This window comes from Marmota marmota, unplaced genomic scaffold, assembly GCF_001458135.2.
Source record: "Marmota marmota marmota unplaced genomic scaffold, marMar, whole genome shotgun sequence".
Classification (NCBI taxonomy): Eukaryota; Metazoa; Chordata; class Mammalia; order Rodentia; family Sciuridae; genus Marmota; species Marmota marmota.
Genome location: NW_026000051.1, coordinates 98279 through 122631, shown reverse-complemented (window position 1 = coordinate 122631; position 24353 = coordinate 98279). Strand labels below are relative to the sequence as shown.

Below are 24353 nucleotides of genomic sequence, written 5' to 3'. Positions count from 1 at the left end.
TTTCATCTGGGAACATCTTCAATTTCTCTTCTATTCTCAAAGGATGTCTTGCTTCCTCTTTCAGCACATCTTGGTCATGTTGTTCCACTGTGTCTAGACTAAAATTGGCTGCTGACCTGACGGAGGATTCCTTGTATATGACAGATTACTTTTTTCTTCCTACTTTCAGGATTTTCTCTTTTGACAATCTGTCTGTAGTGTGTTTTGGTGTGGATCTCTTTGAATCTACAGTTTGAAACTTACTGAACTTATCAGGTATGCCTATTTACATACTCCAGCGAATTTGTGAATTTGAATAAAAGTTAATAAAAGAAATAAAGGAAAAGGAGAATCAAAATGATACACTACAAAAAACTATTCAAAATACATGTGCATTCAAACACTTGGCATCCTAGTTTTCCTCATTCTTTCCTTTCTGCTCCTCATACAGAAGAATTTCAAGGGCCTTATCTTCAAGTGCACTGACTCTTTCTTCTTCCTACTCGGATGTGCTGTTGAACCCTTCCAGTGCATTTTTCATTTTGGTCATTATAGTTTGCAGTTTCAAACTGGCTCCTTTTTATCGTTTCTATCTCCTTATTGAATTGCCCATTGTTCATACATAATCCACTGATTTGGGGTCCATGATTCATTGAGCTCACTGAGCATATTTAATGCAAGGATGTGCTGTCTCTGGCTACTAATTCCTCAGGAATAGTTTCTATCAAAGCCTTTTTATTTTTCTTCCTGCAAGTGAACCATATTTTCCTTTCTTTGTATGTTTTGTGATTTGGGGAAAACTGAACACTGAGTACTATGATGGGATTGCTCTGAAAAGCAGATGGTCCCTCCCCAGGAGCTGATTCTGTGGCTCGTGGAAGGCTGTCTCCTGTTTCTACTGTGACTCTTGCAGACTGTTTTTGTGAGGACTGTATTCCGTGTTGTGTGCAGTCTGTCAGTTTTCTGTTCCTTTGTCTCTGGGGTCACCTGTGATGGAGGTTTCCTGAACTGCTGAATCTCAGCGGTGTCTTGCTTGGTCACTGTGTCTGATTGTGTTCCAAAGCAGGGGATTTCAGTAGTCCCCTCCCACCCCCAACTTGACGGTTGTTTCCCTGGAGAGCCTGAACCCTGGAGCTTCCTACTCTGCCATTTTCTGTTGCAAATGCTATTTGTAGACAGCAACATTTCAGAGGTTGCTCCATACTCTGTGAAACACCCCGATCTCTAGTCCTAGGAGTTCTGAGGGGCCCCTCAGCACACGACCCAGCTTACTGAGACTGAGATGAATGTGTGCCCCATGTACGCTACACATGTTGCCTTCAGCATGCCTCAGAAGAGCGGCTGGCCCTTCTTACATCTACAAAGAATAAACTGAGAATCCCGTGAGATTTCCTATTTCAACATGAAATGCGAAAGTCTGTCCCATTTATGTTAATACAGGCAATGAAAGAACAAAACCATAATGACCAGGTTGTAGTAGAAACAGAATTTTAATATAATATTCAAGTCTAGCATTTTCTATTTACAACAAATAAATATTGCCCCAACCCAATCAGTAAACTTTTTTTTTTGCTTTTTGCTTTTTATACGAATATTCAACCCCTCCCCCTCCCCCCAAGCCCTCCTTCCCCCAAACCCCGCCTCACGTGGTCTCGTAAAGCCCAGGATGCAGTGGTGAATGGCACTTTCAGTGGCAGGAGATTCGACGCCAATGGAGCTGTCCTCACTTGCCAGGTGAAGAGTGTGGCCCATGAGAGGGCTTCTCTCTCCGCTCCCAGGGCGGGCGGGCTGTGTGGTGGGTGACACCCTTACTCTCAGTTGGCCCTGGAGATGGACTCTTTGGTGCAGCCTGAGAAAGGCTAGAGTGGTGGGAGGAGGGGCCGGGACCCCAGGATGGTCACAGGCGAATGCCTGTAGGCACCAGGAGAGAACTGCAGTGGTCAGACCCGCTGGGTGAGGGGCGCCCTGGGGTCCCCGCGGGCACAGGTGGTGGTGACTTGCACCTGAGAAGGTGTCAGGAACTGTACAGAGGGCAGTGGCCAGGGGCAGGCAGAGCACCATGCCCATTGGCAGCGCTTCTTAGCCAAAGTCAGCTAGTCCTCTGTGGCAGAGAGCAGAAGGCACCTAAGGCAGCGGGTGGTCCACGGAGGCCAGGTCAGCCTGTCAACTGGCAGGTGTCAATCCCGGCAGCAGGAGAGGTTCAGGTGAACTGGAGTCTGGGGGTGGCCTGGGCTGGCAGGTGGGTAGAAGGGGGCTGCTTGTCCTGAGCCACTCCCATCTCTGTGCTCAGCCACTGGCCAGCCCACCCTAGGGAGATGTCCTTAGAAGATGCCCTTGGCAATCCTGAGCCCTTTCTGCTTCATGCGAGGGAGGGTGGAGCTGGCTCCGTGCTTGACCTTTGCCCCCTTGGAGAAGGTCCGCTTCTTCAGGACAAAGTCATAGTTGGCGGTAGAGTTCATGGCGTAGAACACATTGGCGTTTTCAGGGATCTTTAGTTCTGGTGAGAGGGGGGCAGAGGGGTGGTCATGGTATTCACAGGTCCCCACAGGATCCACTACCTGAGTCTCCTTTAGGACAGGCCTAAGCCACAGGCCTGAGATCCCCCAGTCCAGCTCCAGGACCACCAGGGACCCCCTGGAGGCTTTCTGCCTGAAGACAGACCTTGCTGAGGCCCTGATGGGATCTTGTTTAACAAGGGTCTTGATCTCCAGAATGCGGCGGCTGGGCCTAGAGCTGGCAACGGGTCACCCCACGCCGCCCACAGAGCTGCCTTTGTGGTCCTGACCCTTCCTAGAGCAGGCTTTGCAGACCCAGCACCTCTCCCGGGTGCTCCCGACAATGGCCCCAAGGACCACAGACAGCAGGCCTCATCCCAGGCCCCCTGTGCACCCCACGGGACCCAGGCTGCCAGCAAGTCCTTCCTCTGGGTCGTTTCTGGCCTGGAGCCTGCTCTCAATCCTGCTGGGCCGAGTCGTGGGGCTCTGACTAGTCCTGGCCTCCCCAGGCCTCAGTCTTTTCCGTAAGGCAGGGGCGCCCCCAATCCTGCGCACCAAACCAAAGTGGTGCGAGGTGCGGGGAGAGGGTCTAGAATGCGACCCGCGGGGATGATGGGTGTCGCTGCTGACTGGGCTAAGGCTGGCAGGGATGTGTCCAGGGCCGCCTTGGGGCAGGCACTGTGTGGCCTGGGGCAGGAGTGGTGCTACCCGTCCCCCACCCCGGCCATCCCGTCACTCACTGCGGTCCCCTGAGATGATCTGCAGCAGCTCGTAGTCATCGGGCTCCTCCTCGTCCAGGTGGTGTTTGTCCAGGGCCTTGCGAATGACAGTGGGAGCCTTATCCTGGCTGGTCACCTGGGGCAGAGCAGGGGACAGTCCTTCAGGGCACAGGCCCTAGAGCGGCCCCCCCCCAGAGTGCAGGGCCAGGGACCCTCCAGAGTCTCCTGCGCTCTCAGAGCAGGGGCTCACACTTTCATCCCGTCTGGTTCCCTGAGGGTGGCCTCCTTGGAAGGAAGCGTGGTCCTTCCCCGCTGTTCCTAGCCCCCTTCTCCCACAACAGAGACTGCTGTGTCCCGCATGTCCCCTGGGGAGCCGTGTGAACCCCAGGGATAACAAGATTGACACATCTGGGGAGCAGATGGCCTCTAATCCAACCCAAGAGAACCGGGTCTGCTCTGGGCTGGAGGCTGGGGGTGGGTGGCACAGGTCAGAGGCCCGGAGGCCTGGACCCTGAAGGCGGCCAGGACACAGGCAGGGCTCAGACAGAGGTCATGCAGGTGAGTGCTTACTGACAGCCAGGATACCTCCTGGCATGCCTGACCCCAGCAGGATAGAGGTGGCCGACGGCTCCCTGCAGCCAGAGGCCTGGACGGGCAGACCCCATTGGCTCTGGGTTCAGAGACGCTGCTGGCCCCTCCGTGGCTGCCCCCATGTGGCTGCCCCCACTCTCTTGGCCTGGATCCCTCCCTGCCCCTCCACCAGCCAGTGCCCCACGGAGGCACCCAGAGTCACTGCTGCCTCCTCTGCTCCAGCCTCCAGAGCTGTATCTCCTTCCTGAGCAAAGTCAAGGCCAGACCCTGCTCCTGTGGGCCCATTCCTCCCCTCCACTCCCTGGGATGAAGCCCTTGGCATTGACCACTTCTTCTTACTCCTGTCTCCCCTCTTGACCCCTAGAACATCGACTCCAGGAGGGCTTGGGATGGTCCTTGGTGCTCAACACGTCTGCCACCTGGCTGGGTGAGCGCGAGGGGCCACCCCGGCCAGCAGGCTCACCAGGATGCTCTTGTACATGTTGCCGTTGTCCACGTCCAGGCTGACGCGGACGATGCAGCAGTCGCCCACCTGCTGGTTGTAGAGCGGCAGGGAGGAGCTGTAGCTGCAGACCCCCGAGACGGAGCGCTTGTGGGTGCGAGTGGCGGCCACGGGCGTGGTGCAGGCGGACGACGAGGAGGTGCTGCTGGAGGCCGAGCTGATGCCGGAGGTCTCTGGGGAGGACTGGGAGGCCGACTCCCAGAACTGTGGTGGACGGTGACATCAGCAGAAGCCCAGACCCGGAGGGGCACCTGGAGGGCCACTGGAGGGATTTCCCGGCCCTCGGGTGGATGCGGGGAGGGGTGGGGACGCTCGCGCCAGGAGGCAGGGTGGGGGACGGGCAGGTGGGCACCTTCTTTTCCTGGCCATCAGGGGACTCTGGGACGAAGCTCATGTTGATCTCCTCCACGTCGGAGCTGGAGGAGCCGGCCGAGTGCACGCTGAGCGCATCTGTGATGTCCCCGCTGCTGAGGTAGGAGCCACACCTGAGCTGGTCACACGACCTGGAGTGGGAGCTGCTGCCGGTGCTGAGCTCTGTGCTGGGGGCCTGGCGGCTGGACGACACGGCTGGCTTACCCGAGGCCCCTCGTGAGGGACACATCCCACCCTGTCCCCGTCCCCTGAGGCACTCTGTACAGGGGGTACTGGCTGGAGGCTTGGTCAATCACCAGGACCCACCCCTCCCACCTACAGCCGTCTGAGACCATTCGGAAGCGCTGGTTCCCAGAGGAGGAAACCGGGGCTGTCACAGGAGTGGTCAGAGATGGTGCAGTCCAGTGCTGGCCTGTGTGGCTTAGCCCTGAAGCTCCTCTGGCCCTGGCTGCTGGGTCGGACACCTACTCGCTCCAGCGCTTTACAATGGCAGTGCTCTTCTTGGTCTTGAGGGTGTTGCTGGCAGACTCAGACGGGGGCTCCAGCTCACAGGACAGGCTGTAGCTACAGACAGGGACGGCGCTGAGGCCACCAGTAGCTGCATGCGGGCCTCTTCCCAGGACTTCCCCAGAAGCTGGACCTGGGGGCCACCGCCCTCCTGGTCCGACACTGACCAAAATCTCAGGTCCCAACCTCTTTGGAGCCAGTCCAGGCCACCCTCGATGTCCCCAGCTCCTGCCCAGCCTCACCTCTCGGCCTCACTGAGCCACTCCATGGCCCGGAACCAGGACCCAAAGTGCTCCGCGGGCGCGATGCTGTAATTGTTGCAGGCTGACTGAAGCAGCTTGATCTGCGCAATGACCTCAAACTCCTGGGCGAGGGGCGGACAGGAGGGTGAGGGGCCCTGTCCAGGCACAGGGCAAGGCAGGGGCTGCCCTCTGGGACTTTGCTTGGGTCCCTCTGCCCCTCCAGGACCCTCTCTGAACCACAGCCACTCCTTGGCAGCCAGCCCAGACCCGACTCCTTCCCGCCCTTCTCAGTCACCAAACATGTAATGCTCACCTTCCTCCTCTTCTCGAAGTTGATCAACCTCCCCTGCAAGACAGACAACCAGCATCCCTCAGGGAGCTGCCCTCCACCTTTAAGGCCTCCTGCCTCTGCCCCCCACGAGAGCCTCCAGGGGACGGGGCACCTGCACAGGCACAGGCTCTGGGGATAACGGAGACCGAGGCTTTGGGTGAGGAGGCCCTATCGTGGCCACCGCAGGCTGCCTGACCTTCACTCATGCCCACAGCTACCCGAGAGCAATTCCGTCCACACCCCACAGCCAGGCAGCCTGTGGCACACAGGAGGGTGTCGCGTTCCCCTGCACGGGACCACGAAGCTCTCAGCAGTACTGCGGGCTCAGGGGCCAGCAAGGGCTCTCTCCTCCCAAGCCTTGGGACCCAGGACCCCAACCCAGTCCTGCCCTGCCCCCGGCCTTGGGCTCACTCACATACAGATAATCCTTCATGGCAGTGTCCAGCATCACCAGGTCAGTGAGAAACGTGCCCAGGTAGGGGACGGTGCCCTGGATGACACCCTGTGGCATTGGGTGGGGGGTGACAAGTAAGGCCTGGGGCCCTGCCCTGAAGGCTTCTTAGCCTGACCCTAACCCCACGTGGCCTCCCACTGGGAGCAGTCTGGGAACCTTAAGCTACCTCTGTCCCAAGTCCCCCTCCTAGACTCTGTGGACCCCAATCTGTCTCTGTGCACCTCCCTGGCTGGCATGTGGCAGATGCCCAAGGTTATATGACTCCTGATCACCCCTCCCCACCAAAAACTCTGCCAGACCCTGGGTCTGGGGCTTCAGCTCATCCCCCATGATGCCAGCTGGTCAGGGCGTGGCCCCGCCTGGGTCCAGGGGAGATCAGGTTCAATGGGGACTCAGGGGCAACAGGAGGGAAGGAGTAGGGAGCCCCTTCCTCTCCAGCTCCCCCAGCACCCATATCCCTCCCTGGCCTTGGGCATGGTCACTCACCGATTCCTTTGGCCGCCTCTGGGTTCTCTTGGGATTCATCTCCAGGGTAGCAAACTTGGAGGTCCCCTCCTGCCAGGGTGGAGGATGGGGTCAGAGCCTTCCCTTGCCCCTCATCCATCAATACCCCTGACCTTGGGCCCACGGGCTGGTGCCAAGTTCCTGCTGCCCCTGGCATTCTGCTCCAGCACTCACTAGTGGGGACCCTGAGTTGGCAGCCTGGCCTCTCTGTGCCAGTTTCCTCATCTACAAAGTGGGAACAGGACTACACCTGCCTAGGGGGCAGAGAGGGCTCGGTGCCACGTTACTGGCACCGGTGCTGTCCCGACTCGCCCTCGGCAGCACAGTCTGCTCAGAGCCCACATGTTCCTTTTCCTCTTGAGCCTCATCACCTCGTGAATTGGCATCTGTACTCTTCCATTTGCCAGATGAGAAAACTGAGGCCCATGGGGGTTGGTGCTTGGAGGGCAGGCTGTCCACATCTCTCTGGCCAGTGACGGGGTTCTGTCTTTCCCTCGGGAACACTGACGAGGCTCCCGACACTCTGCTTTCATGCCACACACGGGGATTTCAATGTGGGATGCTTCTTCCTGACCTAGCTAGAAAGCGTCCCTTCCAGGGGCCCTGGGCCACCCTGTCCCACAGAACAAGCCTTTCTCTTTACTCCTCATTGATTTAGCTTGCATGCCCAGGGTCTCCAGCTGAGCTGAACCTCAAGTGGGGAGAGGGACAAGGTGTCTGGGTTCCTGCCTGCCCCAGCCCCTAAGTGGCTCCCGTCTCCCCGGGGCCCTGGCAACATTCCCCTGCAGAAAGCTGTCATTCTCCGCTCGGGACTCCTGGGGGCCACCGCACACTGACCAGGGGTCTGGGGTGGAGACACTCTGCTTTCTCCTTTATAGGGAGGCTTCTGAGGTGGGATACTTGGCACCTACCCCTGCTCCAAGGAATGTGCAACCTCTTGAGGGTTCTATGACCTGTCAGCAGCCTCTGCTCTTGGAGCAGAGCCCAGCGCCACCAGGGCAGCCAGATCTGCCTCTTGAGTCTGAATGTCAGGACCCAAGCCTGGCGGCCCCTTTGGTTCACTGGCCCTGGGCACCCCCTGCACATTCCCATTCCTGGCAGGCCTCTCCTCTGGGGTGTGCATTCACGCAGAAGTGGTGGCAGGGGCCTGGGTGGCTCGAGGAAGGAAGCCTCCCCCTCGGTCCACCCTACAGCCTGCATGAGGCCACATCCCAGCAGACAGCTGCAGGCCTGCTGACCCTGCCTACTCCTCCACCCTCAGGAACAGTGGGTCCTCCTGTCTCGAAACAGACCCTCTTCCCTCTGTCCAGAGAGACAGGACTGGAAGTTTTCAAGGAAGCGTTTGATGAGGATCTGACCCCCAGCCTGTCTCCCCCTCCATCCACCCCAGGACCCCCCTGACCTTGATGAGCAGCTCTCTGCTCAAGGAGTAGTTGTTCTCATCAGAGAAGATCTCAGATAGCTTCTGGAATATTCGGAAGCTGTCCCTGTAGAAAGAACGAAGAGAAGATGACACTTGGGAAGGGTGGGGAGGGGTGTGACCGCCTTCCAACTGCCTGGGAAAATGGGCTGCAGATGGGCTCCAGGGCCTTACAGCCTGGGGAGGGGAGCTCCTGGCTGGCGCAAGGGGGACCCCATCCCCATTTCTGCTGAGCAGTGTTTTCACCTGTTCTGATTTCAATTGGACAAAGATTCTGTGGTTACAGGTAAAAACCTGAGCATTGCCCTGCAGGCCCCACCTGGGGTCTGGCGGAGGAGGAAACCAAGGCCTGATGCAGAATGCTGATGGGTCTTGAGACCCGCGGCGCCCGCCAGGGCTCCCGCCCTCAGGGCTCATGCCTGCCCCAGTTCACCGAGCTCCTGGAGAGAGCGCCCACCTGGAGACCTCCTCCCACGTCTTCTTCAGGCGGTGGATGGCGTTGCTCTGCAGGGCAGAGAGGATGGCGTAGAGAGAGGAGAAGTTCTTCAGGACTCGGCACTCCTGGGGACAAGGACTCTGTGAGCCACGCCTGGAGCTCCTGCCAACTCCTGCTGGACCCCTGGGCTGGCCCAGCCCCTGAGATGGTGCCAGGGGAGTCCCTGAGGGATGACTGGGGCCCTGGGGGAATAAGTGCCCAGGCAGACTCAAGGCCAGCATGGCCCTGGGGAGGAGCGGCCTGGGGTCCACGCAGGGGCTCAGACTACACACCACATTCTGAGAGCAGATAAAGGTGAAGAGGTGTCCCTGGGCTCCTCTCACCACATACCCTGGCCACTTCGACCCAGTGTTCCACCACCCGGGCCCTGTCTGAGGCCTTCATGCTCCGGTCCCCAAGGCAGGTAGTGATGACACAGTTGGCCACATTGTTGAACTGGGTGACGGTGGCACGGATAGTGGGTGCTAGGTGCTCCTTGCCCTTCTTGTCCCTCTGGGACCAGATGGAACCCAGGCAGTGGTAGGGCACCACCTTCTTGAACAGCTCCTGGGGAGGAAGGTCAGGGTCACCCACCTGTGTTGCAGACCACTGTCCCCCAGGCCTGGACTGGAGCCCTGTGGTCAGGGCTGGAGCTCAGGAAGTTGAGGATGTGGCTTGACCTTGTGGGAATCCCTGGGTTTTGTTCCCTGACCACCGAGGACACCCTGCACGTGAGGAACCCAGGGTGAAATCTCGGCAGGAAAGCAAAAATAGCATTTTCTCTGCCAGTCTCTGTCCAAGTATCAGGAAGAGGCTTCTGCCTGAGGTCCCAAGGCACCCTCTACCCTCCATGTTCACATGCCCAACTGGGCTTTACCCAGAGTCTGCTAGGACAGTACACATCAGGTGCCTAATAAGTGCTGAGGCTGGCAAGGCCTCCTGGGCAGACCCTGGGTGACCTGTGGGCCTGGGGGCTCCATAGTGAACACCTGTCCTCCCTGGGTCAGGCCCGCCAAGCTGTGTCCTGTCTCCTTGTGTCCTTGTACAGTCACCCTATGGGAAGCAGGGGTGTCCCATGGCCCCGAGGGAGTGGGCCTAGGGCATGTATTCTGCACAGGTGGAGCCGGGATTAGGATCGGAACACAGCTCTGGGGCAGGGGATGGCAGGTCTGTGCGTCTGAGGACAGAAGGAAGGCCACTCCCTCCTGCCCAAGCCGCACTCAGCCACTCACTGCATCCATCAGCGTGAACTGCTCTGCCACCAGGTCAGGAGGGAATGCTAAGAGGTGAGGCTTCTCCTGGCTCAGCCCATTCTCCGTGGACACAGGCGAAGGCCAGCAAGGTTCCACTGACAGCGTGGGTGCTGAAGTGGGCTCTGGCTCTAGAGTCTGTGACAGGGCCGGTTCCCGTTCTGGAGCTGGTGCTGGAACCGGCTCCTGATCCAGAACGGGTGCTGGAGCTGCCTGTAGCTCCGAGGCTGGTGCTGTGGGCTGCAGCTCTGGAGCGGATGCTGGTGCTGCCACTGGACTGGGTGCCAGGGCTGGTTCTGGAGCTGGCTCTGGCTGTAGCTCTGGAGTTGGAGCTGCTGCTAGAGCTACAGGAGCACAGACCCAACATGACTGCCTGCCTGAGCCTGCCCAAAGACAGAGACACCCCGAGCCCACACAGGACGACCTCCCCGACTGCAGTGCATCCCGACCCGCAAGGCTCATCCTTGCTTCTGGCCCAGCGCCAGCCCTGGAGCCTGCTCTCCATGGTGCCCAGCTTGACGCTTCCTCATGTGCCCTCAGACACTCACCCCAGGTCTCCTCGCCCTCGGGCTCAGCCTCGCTGGGCTCCAGGTCCTCCAGCTGGGCCAGAAGAAGGTGGGCACGGCGCTCCAGGTCCGAGCCAGGCATGTTGAGCTGCACATAAGCCACCAGCTGCTTGAGGCAGGGAAAGTCCGGAGGCTGGCAGAAATCCTCCGAGTACTGGTCCAGCCAGGTCCCCAGGATGGAGGAGATGGCGCTGGGGACCAGAGGGTGAGCAGCCATCAGAGGTCTGGCCTCTCTTACCCTATGGCCTCTCACATTCCTATGGGGCTGGGCTCCTGCGCCTCCCCTGTCCCTCTAGAGGCCAGTCCAACCCAGTCCAATCCAAGCCCCTTTGGCTGTACAGGTCACCAGGCCAGGTTACAAAGATCTTCCACTAGAGGGAGCCCTGGGGCAACGATCAGACCAACTCCCCTTAAAGGTCTCCAGGGAAGCCTGACACTCCTCTGTCTGCCTCCTACCCCACTCCCCAATGCACACTCCACCACCTCCTTCCAGCACTCACAGGGCCCCATCGACACCTCAGCCTGTGGCTCCTGCTGCCACGCAACCTCATTTTCTGTGAGCTGTGTGTGGGTCTTGTCTCCCGAAGGGCACGGCCTGTCCCCTGCACTCACTGAGTCCCCCTGGGGACCAGCTGAGAACCCATTATCAAGGAGCTGAGCATGATCAGCTGCTCCCCAGCCCTCCAGTCCAGCCTTGACACAGGACAGGTGGGCAGGCCCGGCTGGGCTGGGCTGGGCCGGGCCAGGGTGGGGATGCATGGCCACAGGCCAGCTCTGGGCCCCAGCCTCCCCTCTGCTCCCAGGGGTCCTGGGACCTCACCCACAGCTCTGTCCTCCTCCTGCAGGCAAAGCCCCAGACCTCAGCCTGCCAGCGGGAATCAAAAGTGGGAGCTAGTGTTTGCCTGGCCCTCCCAAGGCACAGCCTCCGATGCCCCCACTTTGGAGACAGAAGCCCTCCCTTGACCCAAAGCTCACTCACTTTTTAAGTTGCTCCTGAGGTCCGCCGTTCTCACTGGAGTAGGGCAGGATGCAGCCATATCTAGGGGAGGCCGTGAGGGCGTCACATCTACCGTACCTGCTTATGACGTCTAGGGTTACTGGCTGACCCCCGACAGGAGGGGCCAGGACCGCAGGGGTCTCCCTGCTCTTTTCACCAGGTGATGCCCATGCCTGGAAATGTACTTGCACACAGCAGGCACTGCATATATGTTCACTGAATGAATGAGCCCAACCAGCTGCTTCTCCAATACCCCAGGGGTCCCTGCTGTGGCTACATCTAGTCCCCCCAACCAGATGGAATCTGGACCCTCCTTTACAAATGGGGAAACTGCTTTGCCCCAGGCAGCGAGCTTCTTCATGGGGGAGGGGCACTCACAGCCCTGGGTGGGCACTCACAGCGCCAGGCTGGGCAGGCACTTCAGACTCATGCCACTTGGTCCTCACTACTCATAAGGGTGGTGCTCTGAGTACCTGCGTTTCCCCAGAGCAAACTGGGGCTCAGACAGGAGCAGGCGTTCCCATGACCCCGCCGAGTCCCTCTGGGCTTGGAGGTGGGGCTCACCTTTTGAAGAGCAGGTCCAGCACCTGCTGGGTAGTAGTGAAGGCTCTGTAGGTGCACAGGAAGACGGTGACATAGGAAAGGTCGCTGCCCTGGAAGGCGGGCACCAGGTGCTCCACCAGCTTCTCCAGCGTGCCCGCCTTCACGGTGCGCACCTTGCAGGTCTCGTAGAGGTTCAGCGCCGACTCGTTCTCACCCTGGGCAGACAAGGGAGGGGCAGTCTGTGGTAGCACAAGCCTCCAGAGTGGATGGAGCTTAGGCCAAACTCCCAAGTACTCAGCAGCTGTGGCCAGAGTTGGGACAGGAGGGTCTCCAGAGGAAAAGGAGTCTTGGCCTTAAAAGTAGAATTTGAAATGTGGGAGTGATTACAACTACTGATTCCTTTGGGCCAGTGTGAGGAGGGACGTTCACAGCCTCAGATAATGGTGGGCCTCTCCGAGGGAGTCCTAAGGAGCACCCATCCAGAGAGAAGATGGGACTGTCCTAGGGCAGGGGAACAGCCTGTCAGGACACACAGGCGGTGTTCCCTCGGTCGCAGAGGGAGGTCGCCACATGGCACAGAAGCAGACACAGGAGTACGGGGCTGAACAGCTGCAGCCTCCCTTCTGGAGACTTAGGAACTGAGTCACATCCCCTCATTGACCTGGAGGGGCCTGGGGATGTGCTCTGTGAGGTGGTGACGTGCAGGAAGCGTATGTGACAGCTGTGCCTGTGCTTTTTAGGTGAGGACAGCTGCACTAGGTATACGAATGCAGGGCTGGGAGAAGGTGCAGTGAGGTCAGCTGACAGCTGTGGGGACACCTGGGAACACGATGCAGCCTGATGAGAGGTGGGACAGAAGTGAGAACATCTTCTCCCACACTTGGCTGCTATAATCAGGGCCTCGGCACCTGATCAGGTGCTGGGGGGCCCTGGGAGGGATGGGGAGCAAAGGCCCAGAGTCTTCTCAGGTGGGATAGGGCCCTGGTGGCTCTGGGAAGGAGCCTGGCACAGTTGCTGTTCGGGATCTGTGTCCTGGGCTTGAGTGGAGACCCTGGCACACACTTACCCCGAGCCAGCGCTGGCCCTTGCTGGCCCCATGATGCAGCTGCACCTTGCGCAGGGAGATGGAGTAGATGACCCCATTGACCAGCTCCTCACCGATCTCCTGCGTGGAGCTCTGCAAAGACAGTGCCCGGCAGCCGGGCCCTGACGTTAGGGGCCTGCCTGGCCTGAGTAGCCTTCTGTCTCCAAGAGGAGGCACAGATGCGTGGTCACGCAGACCTCCAGCTCCAGGTAAAATAAAAACATCAGGACAGGGGCTGCTGCACCACATTCCCCTTCTCACCCAGCCAGTAACACCCTGGGGTGTGGACAATGGGCCCCTGGGCTCCCAAGCGCCCAACCAGCTGCTCAGGACTGGCCATCTCTCGCTCCATCCTCTCTCCAGGATGGGCACTGTAATTGACCACTTCATAGATGGGCAGGTACCGCTAAGAGGAGCAGCTGACCCTTCACTGAGCTGCCTCAGGTAAACAGTGGCTAGGACCCCAAGGCCCTGCTTCTGTGGCCCCCCAAGAAGGCAGTTCCTCAGGACAGGGGTGCTGCAGCCATCCTGCTCCCACCTCTCTTCTACCCCACTTGGGGTCCCCAGCTGACCCAGCTATAGTGGAAAGCTGTTCCTGGCCCAGCCCTGGGTCAGCAGCATGGGTCTGGGGCAGGTGTGTGGCATCTCTGAGGGCTATGTCACAGGCCACTTCCTTCCCCTCTGCTCATTTATGCCCTTGTGCCCACGTGGGCGGCGAGGCGTTCCTATCTCTGTTCCTCTTCGTGGGAGCGTGGTGGATATGAATGGCGGGGGAGACGTGGTGGTGCTGGGGTCCACAGAACCCCCTAAACATGGGATATTGGCTGGGGCAGAAAGTGGGGTCCTCTGACTGCTCCCAGGCTCCAGGGCAAGAAGGAAAGGCTTTTATTTTAGGAGCAGACTCTGCCCACCGGGCGGGCTAGCTCAGGGGGCTGCATCCTGCTTAGCCATGCCGCCCCGGCGGCAGGGCAGCGCCCACCCCACTGTCCAGGGAAGGGGTGAGCTTGTGGTGGGAGCAGGGACTAGAGGCTGACCCTGAGGGTTGAGGGAGGAGCTGGGAAGTGAGACTGGCACATGGCCATGTACACCCAAAGTCACGGCTCAGGTGGGCGTGGAGCCGGAGGACCCATGGGAAAGAGCTCCTTGGCCTGCCTCTGCAGCCCTTCTAAGGCCCACACACCATGTGCTGGAACCCGGGCCCTGTGACTCTTGCCCACCCTCAGAGAGAAAGCTGTGGACATCACACGGCCTCCTGACCCTCTTCCTCCCTGCTGAAGGGGACTTCCTTTCCGTCTCAGGAAAATGAGACAGATGTTCTCCCTCCCTGCACACAAAACTGCCTTGGAGGAGACGAGTTTCAGAGGCCAGGGGTCCTGGGCCCCGACCACCCTGTCTCCTCAGGGATCCTAAGAGGTCAAGACTTGGCTGGGGAGTCTCCAGGGATTTTAGCCATACCAGGTCCAGCTGGGAGTCAGTATCTGAGCACCCATCAAGGGCAACAGCTCGAGGATCTCATGTAGGACCCACGTGCCATGGTGCACTGAACTTGAACCACTCAGGAACCCAGCACAGTGCCAGTCCATAGCAGGTCTCAGAGATGGGCTCCATCAGCATCTGGTCGGCCAACCCACAGGAGAAGCAGGGCCAGGTGGCCTTGGCCATGCCAAAGCAAGTCTAAATAGCAGCTCCTCAGTAAGCCACTGGCCTCGGCTGGCAGCCCAGCAGCTGGCCCTGGCCCTGTGCAGTGTCATGTGATTCCTGCGCCCTTCCCCCAACCAAGGGGCCTCTCCTGTCAGCTGGGTGGGGGGTGGGGGTGCAAGTCAGCACCACACATGCCTGCCCTAGGGGTGTCACCAGTCAGGGGCACAGATGGGGAGCTGCTCCAGCCCCTGCGGAGCTAACCCTGAGCTCCAGGAGGAATAAGGCAGATGCCGGAGCAACGCTGGGCCTTTTACCCCCTTCACCCCCTTTACCCAGCAGAGACAGCAGCGCGGGGCCTCCACTCCCTGCTCTGACGCCTCTTCCAGGGACACAGAGAGAAAGCAGTCAACAGCCCTGGGATCTGTCCCCAGGACCCTCTGAGCCACCAGGCACCCACAGGCCATCCTTTTCTAGCAGAGCTGAGAGCCCACGTGGGCAGCCCAAGCCCCCAGGGATCTGGGAGGGAGAGGAGGGGAGTGGCCCAGTAAACAGCTGAGGCAGAGAAAATGCCTCCCCAAGGGCAGACGACCAGGGAGGAAAGAATGCCACATGGCTGGCTGTTGTGGCCTCAGGGGACAATCTTCCTGTCCTCCCTTTAGCATGCGCAATGTCCCCAGGGCCCTAGAAGCCAGTCAGGAGCTGTGCCTCAGAACAGATGTGGGTCAGTGGACAGGGCAGCGGTGCCCTGGGGCCCTGAAGACAGGGCCCCCACATCTCCTGTCTGTTGGGGCACAGACCAGGGCCCTTAGGACAGGGAGAAGAACAAGGGCCTTGGTGGTTAGTATGTCACCTGACCAGCTGTATCTCCAGCTGTCCCGGAGGGAGCTGTGGCGGCTGAGCCCCGCGAGCCAGACTCCCTGTAGGTGGAATCATGGCTGCTACGAGGGGAGCCACGGCTGCCTCAGCTCTGTCCTCCCCACAAGGGTTCACGTCTGCACACACCTCAGCCCTGTAGCTCAGTTTCCTGCTCCAACGGCTTTTCCTGTGGAAGCTTCCAACAGGGGTTCCCAGGCGCCTTGGGCCTGCACCTCATGGGGCTCTCTTAAGGAGGTCTGGCTGAGCAGGGGGCTGAGGCTCAGGGAGGAGGCCAAAGCCTGAATCACTGTCTCCTCTCTTCACCTGGAGAGGTCACCTCCACTTGGGCAGGTGGCACTAAACCCTCAGGGACCCCATTACAACCCCTGGGCTGCTGTCCAGGGCCAGCGAGTCATCAGGGCCATCCTGGAGCCATGGCCAGCCTCTAGTCAGCATCCTGAAGCTCTGGGAACACGAGGCCCTGCCCCAGGGCCCACCAGACCTGAATGCCACCCTTCACAAAGAGCCCTGACTCCAGCCAGGTCTGGTGGATGGGGAAAACAGCAGCTCTCCCACAGGTGACGGAGGGGTGGGATTGAGGGCATGGCCTGGCCGTGTGGGGGGCAGCACCTGACCCGCCACAGCCCCCAGGAGTTGGCAATAAACCCTGGGCAGGAAAACCTCAGGGAGCCTGTGTGAGGCCCCCCGAGGCTCTGGAACCTTGCCTGACCCCTGTGCTGGGGCAGCTCCTGGACTTTTAGCCTTTGAGTGGGACGTAGCAACCACAGCCAGAACAGAGCAGAGGTATCAGAATGCCAGGCTCTCCAGGTCCTCGGTGGCCAGACACCCTCCTCACTTTATGGGCCTGGAGACAGAGGCCCGGTGGGTGGGGACGGGCTGTAGAACACATCCGGGTCCTGGTTCAGTCCCAATGAGGGAGGGGGACCCCAGCATCATGACCCTCCACCCTGGGCCTGCCCCTAACTCCGAGGCCCAGGGCATGAAGAGGACCTCAGCAGGGATGTGGGGTCAGCCGCACTCCAGTCCCCAGCACAGAGCCTCCATGGGCATTACACAGGGTGCCTGGCTGCCATGGCAACAAGTGAGCTGGGCCCATGGCTGCAAAGGCCATGAGGCAGCTCCATGACCCCAGACACTGAAGTCTGGTGACCAGCCTGTGCCGAACCCCCAAAGAGACTGTCCTGCAATCCCAGGACCCTCTCTGCCAGCCTGGGCCCCATGACTTGCCTTGTTAGCATTGGAGACTAAAGAGGCCTCCAGTGGGGTAAGGGAGACCAGCCTTCCAACTGAGTGTCCACGCTTCTGTCTGTCTGCTAACAGCCAGCTTCTGACTGTCAGGCAACAAACCACCAGGGCCAGAAGGAGGACTGCAAGGGGACCGAAGGTCCAGATCACCACCACCACCACAGACCACAGTGTCCAGCACACGTGGGCACTCCTGGTGCCAGGCCCTTCCCGCCCTCATTGCATCTAATCCTCCCAGCACCTCACCTGACAGATGAGGAAACAGCTGGGCAGGGGTGCGCCCAGGTCAGGAGCCAGGAATCGGCAGCCAGGACAGGGATTTGAACCCTGGCCTGTGCAGACACACCCAGGCCTGGTTGCTATTCTGACCACGGTTACAACCTTAAAGCAGGGCCCGGGCCCCTGTCATGCACAGGTGGAGGAGGGCAGAGACAGGAAGGGCTCCCTCAGGTCACTCTGCAGGTCAGCGTGACTAGGCCAGTGCTTCACACTTGCACCTCTGAATGGAGATTTGTGGACACCGGGAGAAGGGCTAACAGGACCACAGCCCAGGACTGGGAGGCTCCATGCTGATGGGCCAGGTGGTGTGCCCCAGGAGTCCAGGGCACTGGGCAGGCTCGGCTGCTCGCCTGGCACCTGCTCAGAAAACCTAATTGTGGCCGTTGTTGCTTGTCCAGCTCTGATACTGGGGCAGGCACGGTGCAGAATGCTCGTCAGGCCTCTTGCCTCACCCGTCCTCACCGGGACCCCGGGGGATGAACCTGCATCATGTCTGTGTTATAAATGAGGAAACCATGGTCCAGAGAGCAGTAGGTCAGCTCCAAGGCGCCAGGTTGGTGTTCGAGTGCCCCGTTCTAGACCTCAGAGGAGGAGCGCTGACAACACCCAGTGCCCACCAGACAGGCTCCGATCCCCCTGCCTTGCTCATGGACTGTCCCTGCACTCACCCTCTCCCTCCCGGGGGAACTGGGACTGCTGAAGGCTCAGCTCCTTCCATGCCAGGTGGCAGTTTTCAACTTCCATCTCTTGGAGTGGGGCTGGGGAGGGTTGCACCTTGGAGGTGCATCTCTAGGAACACGGCTTTTCTGGGCCTGTGAGGCTGGAGGCCCAGCCCTGGGACAAGGTGGCCATGGCATGGTGGTACTACACTGTGGGAGCCATCTAAGCAGCTGACCAGTAGCCTCTGGGAGCCTGTCCTCAACTGCCTGGGCGCAGCCTCCTGAAACCCCCCCACTGGCTCCTTCCAGAGGCCGTCTGCTATGGGCAGTGAAAAATCTACCTGGACCCTTCTTGCCTGCTACACAGGCAAGGCCTGGAAACTCTGTTCAACCTCCTGGTTGAGGGTCAGGCTCTGCCCTGCCTGCATGCTGCCCGACATCTCTTGAACTTGTCAACAAGGCCATCATCTCCAGAATACCCTACGCCTCCTGGGAAGAGCCCTGCATGCCCAAGTGTCCTCAACCTGGAGCAGGAAAGGGGACCCAGGCCAGCCAACCTGCCTCCCTCCTTCCTCTTTTCCTCAGTCCCCCAAGGAGCAAAGTAAGAGCCAACAGGGGGGTCCTGGGGGCCTGTGGTTTGTCAGTCCCCTCATGAACTAGATGGGTGATGAAACTGGATCTTTGGAAGACTCCTGGAAGACCACAGTACACAGGGGCCCTCAGACTGTGCCCCTGGCTCTCCAGTGGCAGTACTAAGGAGCCCTGGGGTTGAGCTGTAGAGCTGCCCAGTGTGACCAGCTGGCTAGACAGCAGGGGAAGGAGGGGAGCATGGGGGAGAAGCCCTGGGAGGGGAGAAGCCGGGGCCCTGCCCTGGGCCTCCCAGGAAGGCTCCCGGGGCTCCTCTGCCTCCACCAGCTTGCTGCCCGCTGCAGTCTAATCAGTTGTTTCATCTGTCAAATGGGCTATTAATAGTCTTGACCCCACAGGACAAAATGCATGCAAATGACCTAGCACAGGGCCTCCCAGGAGGCACTGCCTCCTTCAGAACCTGTCCTCAGGGTCCTCTGGACTGCAGCACTTTCACCTTCCTCTGGAACATAAACAACCCTCTCTGCCCCTCACTGACTGCAGTCCTTGGGAGCCCTGGGAGCCCCCAGGTCGTGGTCCTCCAGCCAGCTCTGCCCTATGGTGACAGGATCCCCATATCTCCTGCACATGGCAGGCACCCACAGGGGGCACAGCCCATGTTCGAGTCCTGGCTGCCTCCCTTGGCTGCGTGTGTGACCAGGCCAGGGGCTTCACCTCTCTGCCCCTAGGCTCCTGGAAGTGGGGTTGGCGCCTTCTGAAGTCTGGTGCAGGCTGCGGGAATGACCCACTTCTCTGAATCCTCCCAAACCTTTACAAAGGGTGTCACACACTTTCTAATCAGGCAGAGATGAATTGCATCCTGGGCCCGAGGGCCCTGTCCTCTCACTGCCTGGACACCTGGCCCCAAGTGCCAGAGACTGGCTATCCCACCTCCTCCGCTGCCCACAGCTCGTAGGTGCTGCAGACCCTCACGCTCCTCTGCCAGACCAAGCAACGATGGCCTCAAGGTAGGGCCTGGACCTGGCGGCCTCAAGAAAGCATGGAACGGCACAGGTCAGACTGGGCCACTGACGTCTTGGCTAAGAGTCAAGAAGACAGGTGGATGCCCAGATGTGCAAGGACATCTGGCACCCCTGCGAGGGGAAGCCCGGCAGAGGCTTGGTGGGAAGAGTCGGGAAGCAGCCTGCCTGGTGGTTTCCAGACAGGACAGTGGCCTCGAGCAGGGCTGCTTTGGCTCTGGCACACTGCAGCCACCAGGAAATCAGCCCCAGGATGGGGGGGGGGTTGGCAGGAATGACAGGGACTTCCCCACCCCCTCCCCAGGCCCATGCTAAATGGTCATTGTGTTTGGTTTCCGGCAGTGGCCTCCTCTCCTGCCAGGACCCTGGCTTTCCTGCCCCAGCCAGAAGCTTCCCCTCTGATTTCTAAACAGCAGCTATGAGCTGCACCTCAGTGCTGAGGCCCAGGGAGGGAGAGCGACGAGCCGTGGACAGCCATGAGGAATGGAGCTCAGCTCTGCCTCTCCCGGGGCTCCTCAGGGATGCAGATGGACAGAGTCAGAGAGAATGGGCCCTACCCCAGTCAGGAACCTGCCCAGCCCCTGCGAGCACTCTGGCCAGACCCTCCCAGCACACAAAGCCCCAGGCACTGCCAGATGTAATGAAAGCCAGATGAGTGCTGGGCTGGTGTCAGGCCTCCCACCCCCACGCTCCCAGGGGTCCTGCTCCAGCTGACAGAGGACCAAGAGTGCTGGGTGGATGGGGGTCTGGCAGCACAGTGTTCACCTAGCCTGAACACCAGCCAAGCTATGGAGTTCTCCGGGGCCTGGGGTTCCCCCACAGAGCTCCCAAGTTGGGCAAGAAAACATGCTTTGTCCAGGCCTTGTCTAGGCAGAGGAGTGAGGGGGCTGCTTCTCATTCCACTACCCCTGATGCACATCAGGTGCAGTCAGGCTGAGGCAGAGGACATCACCCACCGTCCCAGTGCCCTGCCCCTGTTCTGGGCACATTAGAAACAGGAGTGCCAGCCCTCACCCAGTACTCCTCCTCTAATCCATGATGGGCGAGTGAGCCCCCTTCTCTGAATCCTCCCAAATCCTTGTGGATTAAGGATGCAGGCATGTTATCTAATCAGGCTCAAATGAATCACACCCTTGGTCAAGGGTCTTGTCCTCTCACTGCCTAGACACATGGTCCCACAGGTTGTAGACCAGCTAACCACGCCTTGTTCCCCTGCCTGCTGAGCAGCACTGATGGGTTCCAGGAGGCCAGACCCATATCTGCTCCAGAAGGCCCCTGCAGTCTTAGCCACCTGGGGATTACAGGATTCAGCCACCCCAACCCTTTGCTGGGCACTTGCACTGTGAAGTCTACCAATGTGGAGGAGGCCCTAGCAGGCCAGGCCCCTGCGGTTGGCAAGATCACAGGCCACAGGCATAAAAAGGTGACAGTGCCCAGGGAAAAGGTTTATCTGAGCTGTGGGAGCTGGGGTCGCCACACTGGGCTTGAGCAAACCCAGGTCTCGACCTGAACTGCTAGACAGGCGTGCTAGCAGCCGCCATGCCCACCTTGCTGCCTTGGGGATGGAAAGAGGAGGGGGTTACTGCAAAAGGAACCCCCAGCCCACGCACCTACGGTGAAGGGAGGTGGCCAGCTAAGGACGCTGGGCCGCCGTCCAGTCCTCCCTTGAGAGACACAGCTCACCCACCTCGAGGCGCGGCAGATCTGGGTCCAGCTGCGTGAAGCTGTGTAGCACCACCGGGCAGCTGTCGGGGACGCCCACCTCCAGGCGCACCGCGTCCCACACACTGCGGCTTCGCCGGGAGCCCGGGAACAGCGGCTCNGCGAGGGGCGGGGCCGGCCAGACCAGGCGCGTGTGCCAGAGCACCGTGGCACTCGGCGGAGCCGGCCCGCGGGTGCGCGTACGCGCTGGCGCAGTGGGTGTGCTGCATGCGTGAGATGCGTCTTGCCAAGGTGTGCTGAGGTCAGCCCAGCTCCTCCGAGTCCAGTGAAGCCCCTCCCTAGTGTGCCCCCGCCCCCCGCTGTTGCTTAACCTCGCGGAGCGCGGAGCCTCAGTTTCTTTTATCTGGAAAACTTGGGTAACGAGAACGACTTCCTCAAAGAGCGGCTGGGAGGATGGCATTGGGTCATGACGTGCGGCACCGGGCCGATGCCTGAGCGTGGCGTGGCTATGTGCTCACAAGAGCAGTGGAACTGTGGCAGTGGCCTCGGTACACAGCAGCGTTGGGCTGTGTGGTGTGGAGCTGAGGGAGGACGGTGCCCTACCCTTTCTAGAAAAAGGTCTAGCCCCTTTGGGTATTATGGCCACCCCAGAAGGGGTCCAGGTGGAAGGGCAGCCAGGGATCCGGGACAGAACCAGAGAGTGGGGCTGAGGCCTGCAATACCCAAGGAGGGAGGGATCTAGAGCTACAGATGCCTGGCAGAGCCCCTGGCCCCTAGCCAGGTCAGCTGGAGCCGCTGGTGGCTTGAGCATTCATGGAACTGGGGCAGTAGTTCCCTGGCAGAGCCAGGGAGCCTCAGCTATTCTTTCTGGCAGGCAGGGAGGAGGGAAGCAGGACCAGGCCAGGTTTGGAGAACACGTGTAGAATGGGTGAATGAATGGGTTCCTTCCTCACATTCAGTCTCCTCCTCGCACCTGTGCCATCTTCACAGAGGTGGGGATCTCTGTCAGCAGCCCTTGCAATGTCAACCACCTCTCCACAACTGTCCCAAACCACTGGGCCTGTTTCTCTATGTGTAAAAGGAGAGAGCAGGCGAGAGCACACCTTCCACAAGAACTCCCTGCGCACCTACTGTGCCCAGCCCCACACTTCTGTTGGAGCTGTGAGGTAAGGAAGCCACCCTAGCCCTGTGACCCCACAGAATGGCTGGTTATTTCCAGGTGGGGCTGTGTTCTTACATTTTCTAGTTTTTCTAAAATGTCTTTGTAACCAGGTATGTGTATTAAATGGTGTTTTGTTTTAAAAAGTTAAGATGGGACTCAGATCCCCAGAGGTTGCTAAGGAAGCATCCCAGTCCTGCCTCCATGGAGGGTGAGGTGGGTGGGCACATCAGAGGAGGGACTGGGGACCTGCACATGGCCCTGGGCACAGCCTCTTCCCACCTGCTCCTGAGCCAGGTTCTCTGAGCTCCAGCACCTGCCCAGCTGGCTTGATCGCCTGCCCCTCTCTTAACTCATTCTCCCCAGGTGAGCCCCTGCCCCCTCCAGTGAGTCCTGATGCACCTGGCCTTGCCACCCCTCCAGCCTTGAAGGTTTGGGTGGGGTGGCCCAAGGAGGCTGGAGAGGGGGAGGATCCCCCAACGGCTGGCCTGACCGCCTGCTGGCCCACCACCTGCCTGTGCATCATGGATGCAGGGGTCCCCATCGTCTACTAGCCAGTCCCTCTGGCTGGTGTCTGCGGATTTTACAAAGCTCCCCTCTGGTGAGCCTGTTATGGTTCTTGATGCATACATAGACACACCCTAAGATCCAGGGAAGCCCAGCTCCCTTCCTACCCTGTGACTCCCGTCTGCCCCAGGAAGTCACCTTTGTTAAGGGGTAGAAGCTGTTGAGGCAGCAAACAGAAGCTCCTGCCTAGTATGGGTGCCCAATGCCTCACCCCTGCAGCCTGAGATGTGGCCACACCATTAGAGGCTGACTCCCTGGGCACCTCCTGCATACAAGACCCTCTCCCGAGGCTTCACGTGAACACACCCTCCCTCAGAATTCTCCTCAGAAGTAGATCCCTTACCAAGGACAGGACCATCTGAAAGAGGAGACAAGGACAGCATTTGTCACAATGGAAGGACAGCACCATGCACATGTGCTTACCAAAACCCAAAGCATCCAGAAAGGCCTCTGCATGGAACCAACATCTGAGGGGCTCACAGGGGACAAAGGGACATGTTAGATGCACACTAGAACGCAACCTCCGAAGGCCAGGTTGTGCAAACCTCTACAGACAAACAACCAGTTTCTTCAACAAATACACCCGGGGGGGGAGGGACGACTATACATTAGCAGAAGGGAAGTGACACCAATCAAATGCAAGACATGGATTCTGGATCATGATTTGAACAAGGCAACAGTTTAAAAAAGAGAGAGAGAGAGAGAGACAACTGTGATTACAATGGACCCTCCTTATCTAAGGGGGATACCGTCCAAGACTCCCAGTGGATAACTGAAACTGAGGACAATACTGAACCCAAGCACTACAATACTGCACATCAATCTGATAACCAGGCGGCTCAGTGACTAACAGGCAGGTGGCGTATACAGTGTGGATACAGTGGATGAAGGGATGATTTCATGTTCCAGTGGGTAGAAGGGACAGTGAGAGATTTCATCATGCTGCTTAGAACAGCATGAAATATAAAACTCTTCAGTTTTACATTTCTAGAATCTTCTGTTTAATTTTTTGGGAACTTGGTTGACCTTGGGACACTGAAACCATAGAAAACAAAATTGCTGATAAGGAGTGACCACTGTATTTGAACACTACTGGATATCTGAGGTCATCAGACATAATCATTTTTAAGTGTGATAATGGCACTGTGGTTACTATTAGAGTCACGTACTGTAGTATCTGTGACTGGAATGATGTGCCTGGGATTTGTAAATGTTGTCCACTGCGGGATGGTGGGAAACGGGGACAGGCTGTTAAAGCTGAGTGTCTTTATGTCATTTTTCTGTTTTCATGTCAGTTTGGACTTATGCACAATAACAGTCAACAAGAAGGGCTCAACTGGAGACTGACCCTCCTATGCCCCTTAAACTCCCTGCAGCCTTAAAGAGGGCCACAGACTTCAGACCCCAGCCAAGGCAGTGACACTTCACTCTGTACCCAGGACAGAAAAGGCTGGTGGCCCCACTTGGGCGCCGGCAGTGGACATCTGGGAGAATGTGAGTCCTAATGTCCAGACGGTGCTGTCAGAGGAGGGTGGTGGCTGTGTGCAGCCCCAGTGGCCTTGGGAAGGCCTGAGCACAAGGCTAATGCTGTCCCTTGCACTTGGGGTACCTGCTAGAAGCAAGCAGA

At 59.1% G+C, this 24353-nt stretch overlaps 1 protein-coding gene across 7 annotated transcripts in view; it reads right to left on the bottom strand.

The window, feature by feature from the left end:
* Positions 1 to 1453: 1453 nt before the first annotated feature.
* Positions 1454 to 24353, bottom strand: part of Ralgds (ral guanine nucleotide dissociation stimulator) — a 43145-nt gene continuing 20245 nt past the window's right edge. For 2 of the 7 annotated variants that reach the window (XM_048812809.1, XM_048812808.1), the window contains exons 2-18: positions 13014 to 13124; positions 11969 to 12162; positions 11387 to 11482; positions 10390 to 10598; positions 9824 to 10185; positions 8943 to 9158; positions 8574 to 8677; positions 8099 to 8183; positions 6679 to 6747; positions 6154 to 6240; positions 5721 to 5753; positions 5408 to 5562; positions 5127 to 5222; positions 4639 to 4840; positions 4248 to 4490; positions 3215 to 3329; positions 1454 to 2476 (exon numbers count right to left, since the gene is read on the bottom strand). In XM_048812809.1, the coding sequence (XP_048668766.1) occupies positions 2301 to 2476; positions 3215 to 3329; positions 4248 to 4490; positions 4639 to 4840; positions 5127 to 5222; positions 5408 to 5562; positions 5721 to 5753; positions 6154 to 6240; positions 6679 to 6747; positions 8099 to 8183; positions 8574 to 8677; positions 8943 to 9158; positions 9824 to 10185; positions 10390 to 10598; positions 11387 to 11482; positions 11969 to 12162; positions 13014 to 13124 (2553 nt within the window). In that variant the 3' untranslated portion in view covers positions 1454 to 2300. Of the gene's footprint in view, positions 2477 to 3214; positions 3330 to 4247; positions 4491 to 4638; positions 4841 to 5126; positions 5223 to 5407; positions 5563 to 5720; positions 5754 to 6153; positions 6241 to 6678; positions 6748 to 8098; positions 8184 to 8573; positions 8678 to 8942; positions 9159 to 9823; positions 10186 to 10389; positions 10599 to 11386; positions 11483 to 11968; positions 12163 to 13013; positions 13125 to 21025; positions 22101 to 24353 lie in introns of those variants that run through there. The other 5 variants (XM_048812805.1, XM_048812807.1, XM_048812806.1 and 2 more) reach the window with 5 other exon arrangements.